General features: G+C 44.8%; 1 protein-coding gene across 1 annotated transcript in view; it reads right to left on the bottom strand.

The window, feature by feature from the left end:
* The window catches only part of LOC124799212, a 333,002-nt gene that overhangs the window by 118,184 nt on the left and 196,526 nt on the right, over positions 1-18,292 (bottom strand). The window contains exons 21-23 of the mRNA XM_047262783.1: positions 16,788-16,986; positions 12,370-12,519; positions 6,764-6,893 (exon numbers count right to left, since the gene is read on the bottom strand). Of these exons, the coding sequence (XP_047118739.1) occupies positions 6,764-6,893; positions 12,370-12,519; positions 16,788-16,986 (479 nt within the window). The remainder of the gene's footprint in view (positions 1-6,763; positions 6,894-12,369; positions 12,520-16,787; positions 16,987-18,292) is intronic.

Consider the following 18,292-nt stretch of genomic DNA (forward strand, 5'->3'; position numbering starts at 1 on the left):
TCTGCCACAACGAAAAAATTATCCTGCTTAGCTCCATACAGAAGTGTTTCAGCCCTTGCCACCTGCTGCAGCTACGGAGGAAGCGGTTTGAGAAGGAAAAGACGACCAACTACACCAGTATGTCAGAATATACATCACACCAGAAATTTTTGACCTCCACAGGTATAAATCAGATGTCGTGCGTATGTACTGACAAGTTACTAGACTCAACAACTGAAGAAGTAAAGGTATTTTTGCACTATCTGTTGAGATGTCATAGCTTGGCTGACCTACAACGCACGAACTATACTTTTCATGAAAGTATAACTATTTTTACAAGTACCATGACGTAATTAAATAATTTTTATGTACTGGTTTCCTTTTCATTATAAATTTACAAATAATGAAATTAGTGTTTTACCCAACTCAATTTTTATAGTTTGCTTGCCTTGTATGCCAGTCTGTATGAGACACATCATTTTTTGGAAAATCTAGCCTACTTGAAAAGAATTACATCTTCTTAACCTTCTTGGTCAAATGATTTTGAAATAGAAATATTAGATAGATAAACATATTTTCCGGTAGTGGATCTGAAGTGAATATCATGTATAATCTTACGTGAAAGGTTCAAAACAGTAAGACAAATATTACAGTTAGGAACAGTTAATACGTCTTGAGAGAGCGTTACTGAACATGCGCATATTATGCAGACTATATTTATCCAGTGTTTGAGAATGAGAGTGCTTAGCTACTTCGAACAAAGCTTACACATAATTTCAAGCCTTAAAGGAATTTTTTCTGGTTGATAATGCCCACAAAACGATGAAAGAAAAATATTTTCGCTTACTATATTTTCTCTGTTCATGTAGTAAGTCTACAGTATGAGATACGACATTTTAGTTTACTACTAACTCTATTCGTGACACATTTCTCAGTCAGTATCCACATATATCACTGAACGTATCTGCAAAATTATGTCACTGTGCTGAAATCGCACAACCATTTATCACGTTGCTTAACAAAGGAGTTGGTTTAGGGTCACCACAGTGTCAAGAGGTTTTCGGGAAACTTGAGAAAATTCTAGTGTCAGGTCCTGTGTTAGTGTTTCCTGATTTTGAAGATGAGTTCATATTGGCACGTGACGCATCTAATGTCGTATTGGGTTGTGTATTAAGTCAAAATACAGACGGAAATGAACATACAGTGGCGTATGCCTGCAGGCAGTTAAATAAAGCGGAATCAAATTGTTCCACAACAGAGGAGGAAATGCTAGCTGTCATATTTGAAATTTCATACTTTCTTTGGTATTTGTATGGTCGCAAATTCAAAGTCGTTGCAGACCATGCTTCTCCCAGATGGTTACTAGGGTTAAAGGATCCACAACAGAGGAGGAAATGCTAGCTGTCATATTTGGAATTTCATAAAGCGGAATCAAATTGTTCCACAACAGAGGAGGAAATGCTAGCTGTCATATTTGGAATTTCATACTTTCTTTGGTATTTGTATGGTCGCAAATTCAAAGTCGTTGCAGACCATGCTTCTCTCAGATGGTTACTAGGGTTAAAGGATCCACAACAGAGGAGGAAATGCTAGCTGTCATATTTGAAATTTCATACTTTCTTTGGTATTTGTATGGTCGCAAATTCAAAGTCGTTGCAGACCATGCTTCTCTCAGATGGTTACTAGGGTTAAAGGATCCATCAAGCCGATCGTAGAGATGGGTACTGAAAGGAAGTGAATTTCATTATGAAGTGATTCATAAGTCGCGAGCTTCAAATAAAAATGCTGACGCATTAAGCAGACTGGATAAAGGCACAACTAGCTGACAGAAAGTGCACATTGTTTCGCACACAGCCACAGTTTGAAAGACCATTTTCTTTTTTAGGATGAGACATTCTGGGACCTTTTAACCAAACACCTGCTGGGAACAAACATGTTCCAACAATTTTGGATCATTTTTCACATTATTTGGTTATGGTAGCTATTCCTGATCAGAAGGCTAGTACAGAACACAAGCAATGGTGAACAATTGGCTATTGAAGTACGGTATACCTGAAACTATGATTCCAGACCAGGGAAAAAATTTTGTATCTGAAGCACTGAAAAAGCTATGTCGTTTATTACAGATTAAGAAGTTACGTAACAGTCAGTTTCATCCTCAAGCAAACAGGCGAACTGAAAGAGTTCACCGTACGTTAGCTAAGATGTTGAGCCACTACGTTGACTCACAGAATTTAAATTGGGATGTCTATTTGAACCTAGACGTCTGTATCTGCAATGTAAAAGGTCATTCTGGAGTGGGTCTCTCACCATACGAAGTTGTATATAGTAAGAAAATGCTATCACCTATCGATGTCCACAAGGTGAACCAGTGAAAGAATTTGCAAAAAGGTTAAAAGAAATTTGGAAAGTGGTGAAACGCGCAAAAACAAAAAAGTTAGAAAAACAAAGGCGTATTGGGCAAAGAGCAAGTAAACAACGACAGAATAGAAGAGGACAGTGGGAATTGTTAACTAATCCTTACGCTCCGATAGGCAAAACTAACAAATTTTTGACTAAGTATCAGGGATCGTACCAAGTTGCGGAAATGACTTCACCGGTCAGCGTAACATTGTAGTTACGAAGGACTTCGATAGTGCATGTCAGTGGAGTCAAACTATTCAAGGCCATAGTTGACGCATTGTCACAAATCTGTTCAACCAATCCCGAAAGATCAGAAGGGCGAAAGAAGCAACTACCTATGAAGGATATATCTTATTCACTTCGATCTAAGAGTAAGTAAAGTAGGATTCACCAGTGTAATCCAAGTATCACGACTGTTGTGCATTTTCAATTTCTCGCGGCGTAATGAATAACCCATTAAATTTCGGGCATGCAGCCGCGCAAATAAAATTTCCTCTACTGATATTTCAGCCGCGTATCGTTCGGCCATCTTCAGAGCGAGCCACAAGATTGACGACAAGGTGCCAAGCGCAGCCTTATATGCTCCACGGCGGCGGTACTGCGCATGCGGGTCATAGATGCTGGTCGCTGGCAGAGACATACGCTTACACATGCGCCGCCTGTGACGAAGGCGTACAGACATTCGATTCACTTATCGACGGCCGAAATATCAGTAGAGGAAATTTTATTTGCGCGGCTGCATGCCCGAAATTTAATGGATTATCATGATTGTTCTTTAAAGGTGGGAGGAGAGTGATGATGTTTACCTCTCTCTCAGGTTACATGCCGAAATGGTGGCGAGAAAAATTCTTCTGTGCGTAGCACTGCTATATTGTTGCAAAGGAAATGTAATGCAGAATCATCCACTACACAATGGTACCCTGTTTGTTAGAAAAGCAGATGTCCTACTAACAAGCCACAGTTGGATAATTGAGTTTGCATTTTATGTTTTGGAAGTGAGAAATGAAGTAAGACGACCACAAGACAGGTTTGTAGCATTACAGAAAGAGGAGAACAGAGGAGGACTGGTCGAGGATATGAAAAGTGAAACTCTCGTATGAAAAACTGAGAACAGGTAACCGAAATTGTACCGCGAGCATCAGTACAAAGGAAGTCCGCCCCAGTAGCTGAGTGGTCAGCGTGACGGATTGCCGTCCTCTGGGCCCGGGTTCGATTCCCGGCTGGGTCGGAGATTTTCTCCGCTCAGGGACTGGGTGTTGTGTTGTGTTCATCATCGTTTCATCCCCATCCGGCGTGCAGGTCGCCCAATGTGGCGCCGAATGTAATAAGACCTGCGATATGGCGGCCGGACCTGCCCCGCGAGGGGCCTCCCGGCCAATGACGCCAAACGCTCATTTCCATTCATTTCCAGTACAAAGGAAGCGAGGTTGGTTAAATTCATGAGGAAAGCTATTAAAAACGGTACTTGGGACAGCAGATAATGAGGATATTGAGAACAACCACAGTAAAATTCAGTGCGTACAAGAATTAGAGGAGGATACGAGACCAAAACTGGAATTCCACACGACACAGATAGGTAATATGGAGCAAGGAAAATTCAATGTGACTAGAACAGTAAAAAATTTAACAGCGAAATTAGAGCAGTATGCACGCGAAACTAGAAATGCTTTGAATAATGATTTAGAGAAGATTCAGACTTATTTGAATAGTTTAGATGATAAAATGCTAGTAGCCGCATCACTAAGCACTCTAGCGAATACATTAGAAAATGGTTCAAATGGCTCTGAGCACTATGGGACTTAACTTCTGAGGTTATCAGTCCTCTAGAACTTAGAACTACTTAAACCTAACTAACCTAAGGACATCGCACACATCCATGCCCGAGAAAGGGTTCGAACCTGCGACCGTAGCTGTCGCGCGGTTCCAGACTGTAGCGCCTAGAACCGCTCGTCCAATCCAGCCGGCATACATTAGACGACGCAAGACTAGAGGTACAGACGTTACATGAGGGAATCCACCGTGCTAGTCATGAGCAATTGAGTCCCACATTAGTAAGTCCATATCAAACTCTCGTAGCATGACAACAAGCACAAAGAGACTTTCCTGAATGGTTGCAGCATATCGTACTAATAACAAGTAGGAATCTAGTTTTATTTTATCGTATATTTACTGTAGAAGTAACCACTGATCAAGCTAGGGTACATGTTAGAATTAAATTTCCAGTAGTAGGAATCAATGAACAATACTAATGTTACACGGTACATTCATATCCAATAGAGTGGAGTACAATTCAGAAATGGGCACAGTTACAAACACGAGGAATATTATTAGTTTCTAAGAAAAGAGATGCCCATGTTGTGATGTCCGTAGCGGATTTCAACGATTGCGTTCAGGAAAGAATTGTTATTTGTCCAACAAGGGCGATACAAACCACCAAAAACTCACGCGAAAGGCAATTGTTTTTAGGGAAGCTAGAAGCGGCAGAGTGTGAAAAGAAAGTTTTACTGCCACAGACGGAATTCCAGAGAATCGGTGTGCACTGGCTTTGTTGTTACGAAAATGGAAATAATAGAATTACAATGTAACTGATGGCTAATGTATGGGACTAGATGCGAGATAGCAGGAAGACAGTTTCACTATTTAACGTGCTCAGTCCAATGTTGTATTGGCCAGAGAAACCCCCACACACTCTGCCCCACCAAAACGTAACTGTTACCAACAACTCGTTGGATTCAACTTTATTACTGTCGATAGACAACTTGATAAATTAGGAAAACCAACAAATCTCAGTGAACCAAATAATGAGGCATAAGAAACGGTATCGTGAAAAATATATACAAAAGACAATTATTTACAGTTTGTCGACCCTCAGCGTAATCTTGATTCTGATATTTATTTGTGCAACCTACTTCTGTCTGAAACGTTAGATGGTACACTCAAGTGAAATAGCAACCCATCAAATGCCTGTAAAATGGCTACAGCCTAGTCATAAGTTGAAAGCAGAAAACACAACACTTTAATTAGATAAGCATAGCAGAATAAACTAGGATTCAATATTCCAAAGTAACATAGAACAAGGAGAAATGTAAAAATGTTTAAGAATGTACAGGCTAACTAAGAACAAGTGAAGCTGAAAATTCGGGACGAATTTTAAGAAACTGGAGAGTAATACGGGTTCCAAGTTATAACATTTTTAACTGAGTTCAAACGCTTTGACGTAAGGTAGACTGGTTACGCTACGATTAGCGGCGGACCAGCAAAAACGGTTATGCAAGGCAGACGGGCGGCACAGTCTGCAACTCTGCAGTAGCTGAGTGAGAGAGAGCACACAGCGGGAAAATAGAGGACAGCAAAATAACAAATACGCTCATTCGCGCGGCGGGACGCCGCAAGAACCAATAGACACGGCTAGAGAAAACACTCATAGACCAATTTAACTAGCTGCTAAGAGAGAGAATTAAAGCAAGGGTAGCAGAATAACGAGACCACATACGCTCATCGCCAGTAAACCACACGTCACGGAACTACAGAGAGCTCTTTAAATACCAGAGCCCCAGCTCCAGGTAGGGGAGAACGGTTCAGGTCAATGGGAACGATAGAGTCCGTGTCGACGACATTCCGTTCCATGACCATGCTATTTTAGTAAGTCTTGCCTCAGATCAACTGCAGCAGTACCAGCCAGCCGTGTAGTGCAGCAGAGCTGAACTCCACTGACGAAGTTCATGCTGTGTCACATCAAACACTACTGATGGGAGAGCTGATGAGCAGTGCTGTACTAGGTGCTGTACTCTGAGTGTGGGACGGAAGATGACGACCAGGGTTCCTGGCGGACCACCGTCCGGAACGCCCAAGCGCCTCCGGGTGCGGGACCTACCAGACCGGTAGTACTGGGTTCAACGCTTGCCGCCTACATCACACCGCGGATGGGGCGATCCAGGGAAGATGAGGCACGGAGTGGGATCGAGTACACTCCCCCAGCCGGTAGCAGCCATCCATGCTGTACCAGCCTGGGCTAAGTATTCACATCGATGTAAGAGGAACGACGTTTCGCTAGGACGCAGGCGCAAGGACTGGCGCAGCGTCCGACACCGAGAGAGTGTCCGTAACCAGGGCATGAGGCAACTACGGCCATCAGTGCACAACTCTTTGTAAAGTTGGTAAAATGAACGATGGACTGAATAATCATGTTTTATTAGCGCCACGAGCGCTTCCAGACGATTCCTGACATCGTACAGCGGCGTCATCCGCTCGGCCCCTCTGTAGTGCTGACTGTGTAGTTCATGGTCTAAGTGTTGAAACAGTATCAAATGTGTTGGCGTCATGTGTCACTGATTCAAAATAGCAACGCACTGAAGCACTGCACAAATGTGAGTCGACTCACTGGCTCTGACACCGTCGACTGCACTCCTAGTTCCTCGAGGTACGGTGAGGGTGATAGCATAAAGCTGCCAATGATATGTGTTCTGGCAAGGGATTCTACATTACGGGAGGACGAGTCAGATACTACACTCCTGGAAATGGAAAAAAGAACACATTGACACCGGTGTGTCAGACCCACCATACTTGCTCCGGACACTGCGAGAGGGCTGTACAAGCAATGATCACACGCGCGGCACAGCGGACACACCAGGAACCGCGGTGTTGGCCGTCGAATGGCGCTAGCTGCGCAGCATTTGTGCACCGCCGCCGTCAGTGTCAGCCAGTTTGCCGTGGCATACGGAGCTCCATCGCAGTCTTTAACACTGGTAGCATGCCGCGACAGCGTGGACGTGAACCGTATGTGCAGTTGACGGACTTTGAGCGAGGGCGTATAGTGGGCATGCTGGAGGCCGGGTGGACGTACCGCCGAATTGCTCAACACGTGGGGCGTGAGGTCTCCACAGTACATCGATGTTGTCGCCAGTGGTCGGCGGAAGGTGCACGTGCCCGTCGACCTGGGACCGGACCGCAGCGACGCACGGATGCACGCCAAGACCGTAGGATCCTACGCAGTGCCGTAGGGGACCACACCGCCACTTCCCAGCAAATTAGGGACACTGTTGCTCCTGGGGTATCGGCGAGGACCATTCGCAACCGTCTCCATGAAGCTGGGCTACGGTCCCGCACACCGTTAGGCCGTCTTCCGCTCACGCCCCAACATCGTGCAGCCCGCCTCCAGTGGTGTCGCGACAGGTGTGAATGGAGGGACGAATGGAGACGTGTCGTCTTCAGCGATGAGAGTCGCTTCTGCCTTGGTGCCAATGATGGTCGTATGCGTGTTTGGCGCCGTGCAGGTGAGCGCCACAATCAGGACTGCATACGACCGAGGCACACAGGTCCAACACCCGGCATCATGGTGTGGGGAGCGATCTCTTACACTGGCCGTACACCACTGGTGATCGTCGAGGGGACACTGAATAGTGCACGGTACATCCAAACCGTCATCGAACCCATCGTTCTACCATTCCTAGACCGGCAAGGGAACTTGCTGTTCCAACAGGACAATGCACGTCCGCATGTATCCCGTGCCACCCAACGTGCTCTAGAAGGTGTAAGTCAACTACCCTGGCCAGCAAGATCTCCGGATCTGTCCCCCATTGAGCATGTTTGGGACTGGATGAAGCGTCGTCTCACGTGGTCTGCACGTCCAGCACGAACGCTGGTCCAACTGAGGCGCCAGGTGGAAATGGCATGGCAAGCCGTTCCACAGGACTACATCTGGCATATCTACGATCGTCTCCATGGGAGAATAGCAGCCTGCATTGCTGCGAAAGGTGGATATACACTGTACTAGTGCCGACATTGTGCATGCTCTGTTGCCTGTGTCTATGTGCCTGTGGTTCTGTCAGTGTGATCATGTGATGTATCTGACCCCAGGAATGTGTCAATAAAGTTTCTCCTTCCTGGGACAATGAATTCACGGTGTTCTTATTTCAATTTCCAGGAGTGTATGTACCATGAAGTGTTAATAGGTGTGCCCAGGCACGGCTACTGTGGCCAAGGAAGTTAGATGTGGCGTCAGAGAGATCTTTGAAGTGGGGACACTGGAGTAGTATCTCAGGGTGAGCCGCAACAGTGAGTTAAGGTTTTAAGTGATGATGATTTTTATTAGACGGTGATGAGTTAGGGTTATGAATATATTGTATTATGGAAAATTTATGTGCATTATTGAAGTATTGTGAAGTTGGTGTTAGGAATTCTTTGTCGTGAGGATGTACTGAACTGCGTGCATTGTGCCATAGAACAACGGAGTTCTTCCCAGTCAATGCGTCTGAGAATGCGACCACAGTGATATACCACTGCCTCGTTTCTTTGGTACTTATTTTTCCTTATTTATTAGGTAATAGCGATAAGGTAACGGAGTTGATAAGTATAAATTTCGGAAAGGTGAAAAAGTACCAGGTTTCTGATTTTGGATATGAGCGCGTGACATTGTTTGTGTAGGTTTGCGTATATGTTTGTATAGGTTGGCTGGTTCAAATGGCTCTGAGCACTATGGGACTTAACATCTGAGGTCATCAGTCCCCTAGAACTTAGAACTACTGAAACCTAACGAACCTAAGGACATCACACACATCCATGCCCGAGGAAGGATTCGAACCTGCGACCGTAGCAGTCGAGCTGTTCCGGACTGCAGCGCCTAGAACCGCTCGGTAACAAGATGTTTGAGAATGTTTATTGGGGTTTGCATTATTAGTTATTAAAAGTGTGTAGTGTGTATATTATGAGACTATGCGAGATTAGGATTTTTGCATGATGCATTTATGAAAAGGCTTTGGGATCTTAATTACAGTGAACGCAGGGACAGACGTTGGTGGAGTTGGTATGCAAATAATACGTAGGCAGACTGGCAAGGTTACACTGATAGGATGCCTTATTGATTTCCATCCGTTTCCCATGGGGTGAAACGACACAGCTGCTAACCAGACTCAAAAGAAATAATTGAAGACAAAAAGTGAAAAACAAGGAACTAGATACCCTAGGTATGTGAGACAGCGAACCGAGTGTACAGAATGCGTGAATGTTTACGATGAGCTAAAGAGGCAGAATGTGAAGTTGCAGTCAGTTTCCCAAGGCGAAGTTCGGTGGGCTGGATTTTTCCTAGGGGTAAGGAAGTGTAATGGCATAGAAAGAGTCATTGCCCAATGCCACAGATAGAGCCCCGAGTTCCAGGCATTGACAGTCACAAGTCAATGACCTATGCGGACAGAAGTACCCTTTGCCGAGCAGCACCTTCTGTGCCATCCCGTCTACAATCCAATGCCCGAGGCACAGAAAAGTGCATACCATTTTGGAAAGCATCCGTGCAAACCAGAGAGTTCACCTACGTAGACAATATTGCGGCTACCGCGTGGTCAGCGTCTTAGAACCGTATTTAAACAGCCAGGCCAGCCGGGCAGATCATCGGCATGGCAGGGCTATATTACGTAGTTTCTCATCGTGCATTAGTTGTTGCCACGAGAGACAACATTCTACTGATGTAGTCACAACTTGTACAGGAGGACAATGATGTGCCACACGATACTGTATTTGTGACGTGGCCAATACTCCACCGCCAGCGCTACGAGACAGCCCGCCGAGAAACTTGCTGCTGCCTCATGATCCGAGGTATCAGTGGACCACCACCCAGCTCTGTGCCACCAGGGTTCACCATGTGCGCACCGCTGCTCTCCAGCTAACACTGACTCTGGCAACACTGTGACCTGTTGCACGTATGAGACACCGGACCAAAACGTAAAAGTCTTCGCTGCAAGCTGTGGCCGCCACTGACGACATAACTCCACTTCATGGCTGCGAGTGTACACCGCATGGCCTTTTCTGGGACCTCAGCTGCACCGACGCAGGCATATTATGGGACAACGACAGGCCACACCCCAGATGAGGGCACGCTCATACGATTCTTCAAGTCTAAAAGAATAATAAAGAATTGTTTTGCTTACGCTCACGTCGTTCTGCAGCCTGTCACCCTCTCCTTTCTACGGCGCTACATCTCCCTCGCCGAACCCAGGATGCCACAGGTGGCAGTCGAGCGCCTCCTGGCAAGCTCTAAGATGGATCCCACATCCCTTCAGCGGTCGCTGCACCCCAGCCCACCACGGCTCATATAAAATGTGCAGCTCATTGTGCCTCTGAGGGAAATCGCCTTTCGTCAGGTAGCTGCCGTCAAATGTTCATTGCATGCAGTTTGCTTCACAATGTTCACTCGGAAATTGGCTTAGATAATCCTACAGTCACTAACAGACGTAGTTCCCATAAGGTTTGAAAGCGACTGTCACTGTGAAGTCGTGACAAATGTCTTTGTCTTTTTTTACCCCCACTGTTCTCACACGAATGTGAGTGGTGCAACATTCTTTGTAGACACGACAGTCCGCTTTGAAATACCAAAAATCGGGCAACTTCATCAAGATGTGTTCATAGGAAAGTCGAAACACGATAGGTCCTTTCTGCCATTCTGTAACGTCTGCTCGTCCACTCATCTTATTGTGCTGTTTCCAAACAAGTGACTAGATCAGTCCTATGACTAAGGTCAGAGGAGGCCTGTTCATATCAGCTAATATACGTGGCTGCAGGAACACTATTTAAGAAGCAGGAAGATGGTTGTAATTTCAATCAACTTCTTTGTAAGCTACTTTCACGGCAAACTAAGCTCTTCGTCGAACACATAAGATGTCAGAACCCACTTACCCGCTTGTTTATTTAGTTGTAAGCACGAGGAATCTTCAACTTTTAGACCTCTATGGGATCAGTAGCGTTATATACTCTAAGACAAAAATAAGACTTACGTTGAAGGAAGAATCCATATATGAAGGTGTTCGTTAGTTATGACGTATATGTACAGACAAACAAATAATTACAGTTTCAGAAAAGCTGGATGACGTATTCAAGAGAAAGAGCTTCACAAATTGGGTAAGTCAATAACGTGCTGCTACACCTCCGGCCTGTATGCGATCAGTTATTCGGGTTGGTATTGATTGACAGAGCTGTTGCTTGTCCTCCTGAGGGATTCGTGACAAATTCTGTCCACTTGGGGCGTTAGATTTTCAAAATACCGAGTTTACTGGAGGGTTCTATCGCTAATGGTCCAAACGTTCTTAGTTAGGGAGAGGTCTGCCGACCCTGCTAGTTAGGTCTCATCAAGCACGAAGACCAGCAGTAGGAACTCTCGCCGGCCTTACCTTACTGAAATATAAGCCGAGTATGACTCGCCACGAAAGGCAACAAACTGGGCTGTAGAATGTCGTCGACGTACCGCTGTGCTGTAAGGATATCGCGGATGCCAACCAAAGGGATCCTGCTATGAAAAGAAATGCTAACTCAAACCATCGCCCCTGGCTGTCGGATTGTATGGCTCATGACGATCAGGTTGATATCCCACCGCTGTCTGGGGCGTCTCCAGACACGTCTCCGCTGGTCAGGGGGCTCATTTCGAAGCGGGACTCATCACGTCAGACAGTTCTACACAAATCAATGAGACTCAAAGCCGAGGACGTCCAACATGTCTACCAGTCAATGCCAAGCCGAATAACTGCTTGCTTAATGACCAGATTTGAACCACCACGCTATTCACTTGCTCAGAATGTGAAGCTCTTTTTCTTGAATAAATCGTCCAATGTTTCTGAAACTGTAATCATATGTTTGTCTGTAGATATACATCAGAACTATAGATTTCCGTCAACTCTTATGATTCTTTCGTGGTACGTCCTCCTTCTTCTTTCGTCTTCTTAGTGCAACATTCGTCTATAGCTCACATAAAACGTTTATAAGTCGTACCTCATCTAGGGGATCTAAACACCAAAATAATCCTTTCATTCTGTATGAGCTGACTGAGAAGGCTATCGGAAGGACCTGCATAGGGGATGTCGACGTATCTGCAGGGGACTTGTGGCTGTTTAGATCAGATCAGTTGCCCAGAAAAATTATTTGCATGTTTTATTACGCGACCCTGAGCATCCAGTACGAAATTTTCACAGTTTACTTGCAAATCAGGAGTCAGGCCCAAGAACTCACCCTTCATCCAGTTCGCTGTTGACGCTGGACGCGTACACCCTGAGAATTATAGGAAGGTCGACGTCCGGCATTGACTCAATGACGTCCACAGTCTCCTCCTCAGACCCTACGTTCAGCGCCACGACTGTTGTGGCAGTACCGTTCTGTGACCTGTAACGGGAGAAAGATATTTCGATTCTGATGTCACATATCTTACCATAGATTTCACCCATGGGAGAAAGAACGGATACAGTATTTAGCATGAATAATTCAAATGTATTTATTTTTACTTACAAGTTTGTAAAACTACCTGCACACAGATGTGTTTATGAAAATCGGAAAATATTCAAGGTATCATGAAATTCCAATATTAAATGAACTAGACCGCTGCGCGGGATTAGCCGAGCGGTCTAAGGCGCTGCAATCATGGACTGTGCGGCTGGTCCCGGCGGAGGTTCGAGTCCTCCCTCGGGCATGGATGTGTGTGTGTATGTCCTTAGGATATTTTAGGTTAAGTAGTGTGTAAGCTTAGGGACTGATGACCTTAGCAGTTAAGTCCCGTAAGATTTCACACAAATTTGAACATTTTTTTAAACTAGACTAGTATAAATGTATACAGTTACATCGCCAACTGGTTTGGAGATACATTTGTCTACTATATGTATTTGTCCTTCGAAATTGGACGTAATACGGACTCTATCTGTGATCAGTACTTCACTTTTCTACTGTAAGACCTACACCTCACTGAACATCGGTATATCTAGAGCGAAATTCAGACAGTATGTTTACAATATTTAAGCGTACCAGCCGCATTGTCATCTCAGTAACAACACATGTGCATGACTTACTTGTTCGTCACACAGAAAGGGATTATGTCTCAAAATGTGCTAGACAATACCGGGAATTTGCAGTAAGTATGTGCTTCTGTAAAGTTTGGAAGGTAGGAGACGAGATACTGGCAGAAGTAAAGCTGTGAGTACCGGGCGTGATTCGTGCTTCGGTTGCTCAGATGGTAGAGCACTTGCCCACGAAAGGCAAAGGTCCCGAGTTCGAGTCTCGGTTGGGCACACAGTTTTAATCTGCCTTTGGCTTTATTCTGGTGTGAGAGATTTCGCAGTATCCAACAGGAACATGTATTCGAGTAGTCCAATATGTTGTGCCCGATATCCAGTCCACTGGGAAAGAAGATGTTGATCTCGGTGACGCATGGCTCGAATGCGACGGCTTGCTTGAAACAATCCTTCGAAACTGAAACTGCTACGCTTTGCTACCCTGAGCTTCCCTCGTCTCGCCTATCTGGTCTGACTTTTCTCAAATTCCTGCGACCAGATAACGTCTGTTGTCGTGATACTGGACTCGTTCCGTCTACTTACGTCGGTGGCAATGAACTACTTCAGGCTCGTTTTCCTTAAGAGCAAAAGCCTTATTACACTCTGCAGTTCAATAGCCGACCATTTATTCGACAACGCATACCTCTTAATATTAAAAATGTAATGTTTTGGACATGGCTATGCTCAGCAGCCGTAATTAATTACAGTCTAACAGACTTTCAGCCAACCGGTTGCAAACAGAATTTAAAATTCTTTAACTAGTTTTCAACGCCAACTAGGGGCGCCGTCTTCAGAAGAAACTGTTACCTTACTTAACAATATCACAGGAAGGTACATTAATAGCAGGTGGGCATAGAACAAATACTTAATCTTTACAACTTAAATTGCATAAAAATACTCACAAGTGGTTAAAACGAAAATATGAGCGACGTCGCTCTAGTCTAGACGTTTTAACGTTTGCAACCGGTTGGCTGGAAGTTGGTAACATTGTATTTAAAATGTAATTCGTATGGGGTATCTGTACATCAACGAGAGTATTTGGAACCTTACTTATTGAACAAACCTCACAGTCGCGATGTTGGTAATATTACAATTGTACTAGTACTTGTAGTAGTAAAAATATTTGAAATGTAGTGTCGTTATTATGTAGCTTGAAGTGACATGGAAATAAAGGGTGATTCGAAAATAAAGAACAGATTTCAGTTGTTTATTACAGACAAACTAAAAAGGACAGAAAAATATAGCGCATGTCACTGAATAGAGTAAGGTTCAAAGTTTTGACGCAGATGCGCTGTTGTTTGTATGTACAACATGGCGACTGCACCACAAGAGAAATCATTTTGTTTTCGAAATTGCGCGAAGTCAGTCTGCTGTCAAGTGTAACGTGCATTCCATCGTCGGTTCAGCAAGAAGTCGCCTCTACACCAGTAGATTTATGACGGGCGTACAGACTTCTTGAAAGCTGGTCGAGTATGCAAAGGGAAGACTACTGGTCGGCCACGCACGTCTGATGAAAATGTCGAGCGTATCCGGGATACGTTCACACGGAGCCTTCGGAGGTCCACGAGATGGACAGGACAGGAACTATCTCAAACAACGGTGTGACGTCTTCTGAAACGACGCCTATACATTAAGAATTATAAGATGGCGTCACTGTAAAAGTTTGTCCCGGCAACCATAACACAAGGTACAAATGTTGCACTTCAGTTCTTCACGATACGGCAGTGGATACTTAATCTGAACGACTCATCTATTCGGATTAAGCGTCGTTTCATCTACGGCATAAAGTAAACCACTATAATGTAAAAATTTGGGGCTCACAAAGTGCTGGCTCCGTCGTCGACCATGAAAGAGACTTACCAAAACGGGATGTGTTTTGCGCCGTCCCTGTATACAAATTTTATGGACCTGTTGTTTATCCCGAGCGCAGTGCGGCAGAAATGTCATAGCTCGACATCTTGCAGAATTAGTTGTTTCCTCAACTTCACGAAGATTCTCATAATTTCATTTTCATGCATGACGACATCCTGCCTCACTTTCACTTTTAGAAGCGGAGTTATCTTGGAAGATGTGGAAAAGATCTTTTTCATCGCCTTTGGCCTGCAATGTCACCAGACGTCACTCTCTGTGTTTTTTTTTTTTTTTTTTTTTTTTTTTTTTTTTTTTTTTTTTTTTTTTTTTTGTTTTTGAGGGTGCATAAAGTTCAGAGTCTTTGTCCCACCTATGGCAGCGACTCTTCAGGGCTTCAGAAATCGAGTAGTTGAAGCTATCGATTCTATAAACAGGAATCTGTTGATTCGTACGTGGAATGGTCTACCGTTTCGGTGTTTCTCGGCCAACGTACTGTGCTCATGTTCAGTGTGTCGTAAAATGTCGGTGCGAACATATATCTTTCAACATTTCTCTGTCTAGTGACATGCACGATTTGTTTCTGTTTTTCACAACTTCTCTGTAATAATCAACTGAACCCTGCAGGAAAACAATCACATAAAAAAACCAAAGCAAAAAAGAAAACTCTGTTGAAAGATGAAGTACATGTACCAAACGACTCATTGTTTTCTCTAATAGATAAAGTAATAGAGTAACACTACAACAAAGAACTATTATCATAATAATAATAATAATACGTCCCTACCCTTTTCCACTCACTTATCCATGAACCTCTCCACAAAACATTTAAACTAAAACTCAAATCTAATTTTTTTTAAAATCCATGTACGTATACTCTCCCTCTCCCTCTCTCTCTCTCTCTCTCTCTCTCTCTCTCTCTCTCTAATTCTCTTTCTCTTTCTATTTCTCTTTCCCTTTCTCTCTCTCTGTCGCTCACATGCACACACATACACAAACACAGAGATATAAACGTAACAGAAATTGATAGACGTTAGTTTTCAGCATATATTTCGTTAGGTTGCCAACATGTATATGTATGTAAAGAAACCAAACAGGAAGAAATACGCAGCGTATGTAAAGTAGTTATGTCTATATTAGTGTTACGTCTAAATTAGTCACAGGTGACTGACAGTGCATCGAAACAACAAGTGCAAGCAAAATTAAAAGTGGGAAGAAAAATGTTCGAAACACAAAAACATCCTTATGTTTCGTAAATAGGGTGGCACTGCGACCTCCATGTGACCAGATGAGAGGAAACACCTATGCCGATTAAAAGCAGGAAGAACCATAAGTTATCACGTATTTGCATAACAAGCGAGATGTGAACTGTTTTGTAATATAGGAATAATGCGTCAAAACAAAAATGTATCATAACTGTATCGTTGTATACCTCACTGATGACACCTTAAAGTGAAAAAAGGCAAAACACATCTGGGAAAATAAAATACAGTGCAGGAACAAATATAACTGAAAACTGATCTTTCTTTTTGAATCAGGCTGTATAATCGTACACAGAAACTATCACCTACTGTAAAATCCCAAATAATATAATTATACGGAGCAAAAAATAAATAAATAAAATTAGTTTTTACTAGAATCTCGTCATGGTAATGTACATCACTCATTTACAAAGCCTTGTTAACTAATTTCTGCGCAAACTACAGATGAAAAAACAAATCGACAAAGTAGGTAGGACCGTGCCCCTCTGGGCTGACGTACCTGCTGAAAAGGAAGACGCTGCCGGCGCTGGCGACGGAGACATTTCTATTGTGGATGGACTCGTCGTCCCGCCGTAGTTGTGCCAGCAGGCGGTACGTCTTGAGGTGGCTGCGGCCAGCCGCGGATTCCTGCTGCGCCGCGTTCAGGGTCAGGTAGTTGGGGTTGACGGGCAGCCACGTCTCGTCCGCCGTGCTGAAGCCTGCACACACGCGTCCTCCATAAGACACAGCAGACTCGTACTTATGGAAGTGCGTTGAGGTCTCTAGCAGAAAAATAATTGGCGCCAGCTGTAGATTTTGTTGATTCCGTGACATCACTACTGTAGTACACACTGATCGTCATAAAAGAGCAGCGCCCGGAAGGACCCGACGCGCGAACTAGGCGGATATGTTGCACACAATCAGCTATGTCTATGATTACTTCTGCGCTGTCAGACGCGAACGCGGGGAGCATGGGTGAGGCCGTGACTCCGCACTCGTCCGTTGACGACATCAGAGGGTCCCAGAGGGTCCCGAACGGCCGTGTTGGCTAGTAGTATAACAGCAGGTAGCATCTCCTTCATGTACACTGGAGCTAGACGACACGTTCAACAGCGCGTTTATCAGGTTCAAGAGAGGCCATATCGTGGAACTGAGGGTGGCTGGGTGATCCTACCGTCGTACACCGCACCACACCGCTTCTACGGACACCACCGTTGCCCGTTTTTGGTGGCAATGGGTACAGGAAGGCACGCATCCATGACATATAGAATGTGCACGTCCGACACACACCTCAAAGAGAGAGCACCGAATGATTATCCGCCACACGCGAGCAGATCCGATAGAGGCGATTCAATGAGCTGTTCTTCTTCCTGTGCAACATTCTGTAAGCGCTGGTACCATTGGCAAGTAGCTGTACGTCGCACGGCTCGCAGAACGTCGACTGTTACACCCCCACACCCATTCACACCCCCACAGCGTCATACCCGACTCACCGGCAATGATGGGCATGGGGACAAGCCTTTAGTGACGACTACCACTTCTGCTTTGGATACGACAGCCACTGGATCCATGTCTGGAAGCGCGATGGAGAGCGGGTTGTGGTCTCCCATCACACATCTTGCTTGCTTGGTGTGATGGTGTGGGAAGCGATTTTCTACAGCGCCTGTTCAACGTTAGTGTTCCTAACAGGCTCCGTGATAGCCACACAGTACGTGGACGAGCTCCTGTAACTGGTGTCTGCCTTTCGTAAACGCCCACGCCCATGCCCTATTTCAACGGGACGACGCTCGTCCTCACACCGCTGCCATCTCCCGAACGGGCGTTGCAGCTGAGGATAGTCTGCCGTGGCCAGCCTTATCGCCCGATGTTTCACTAATCGAGAATGTATGGTGTGCCATCAGGACTCCACCACCACCCACCAATCTGCGGCAACTATATCCTACGGTGTAAGCAGCATGGGATGGAGTGTAGCAGGACTACTTCGGTATCAAGTACCCCAAAACTACATCCTAGACCTGTACATCT

The sequence above is a fragment of the Schistocerca piceifrons genome, chromosome 1 (assembly GCF_021461385.2).
Source record: "Schistocerca piceifrons isolate TAMUIC-IGC-003096 chromosome 1, iqSchPice1.1, whole genome shotgun sequence".
Lineage (NCBI taxonomy): Eukaryota > Metazoa > Arthropoda > Insecta > Orthoptera > Acrididae > Schistocerca > Schistocerca piceifrons.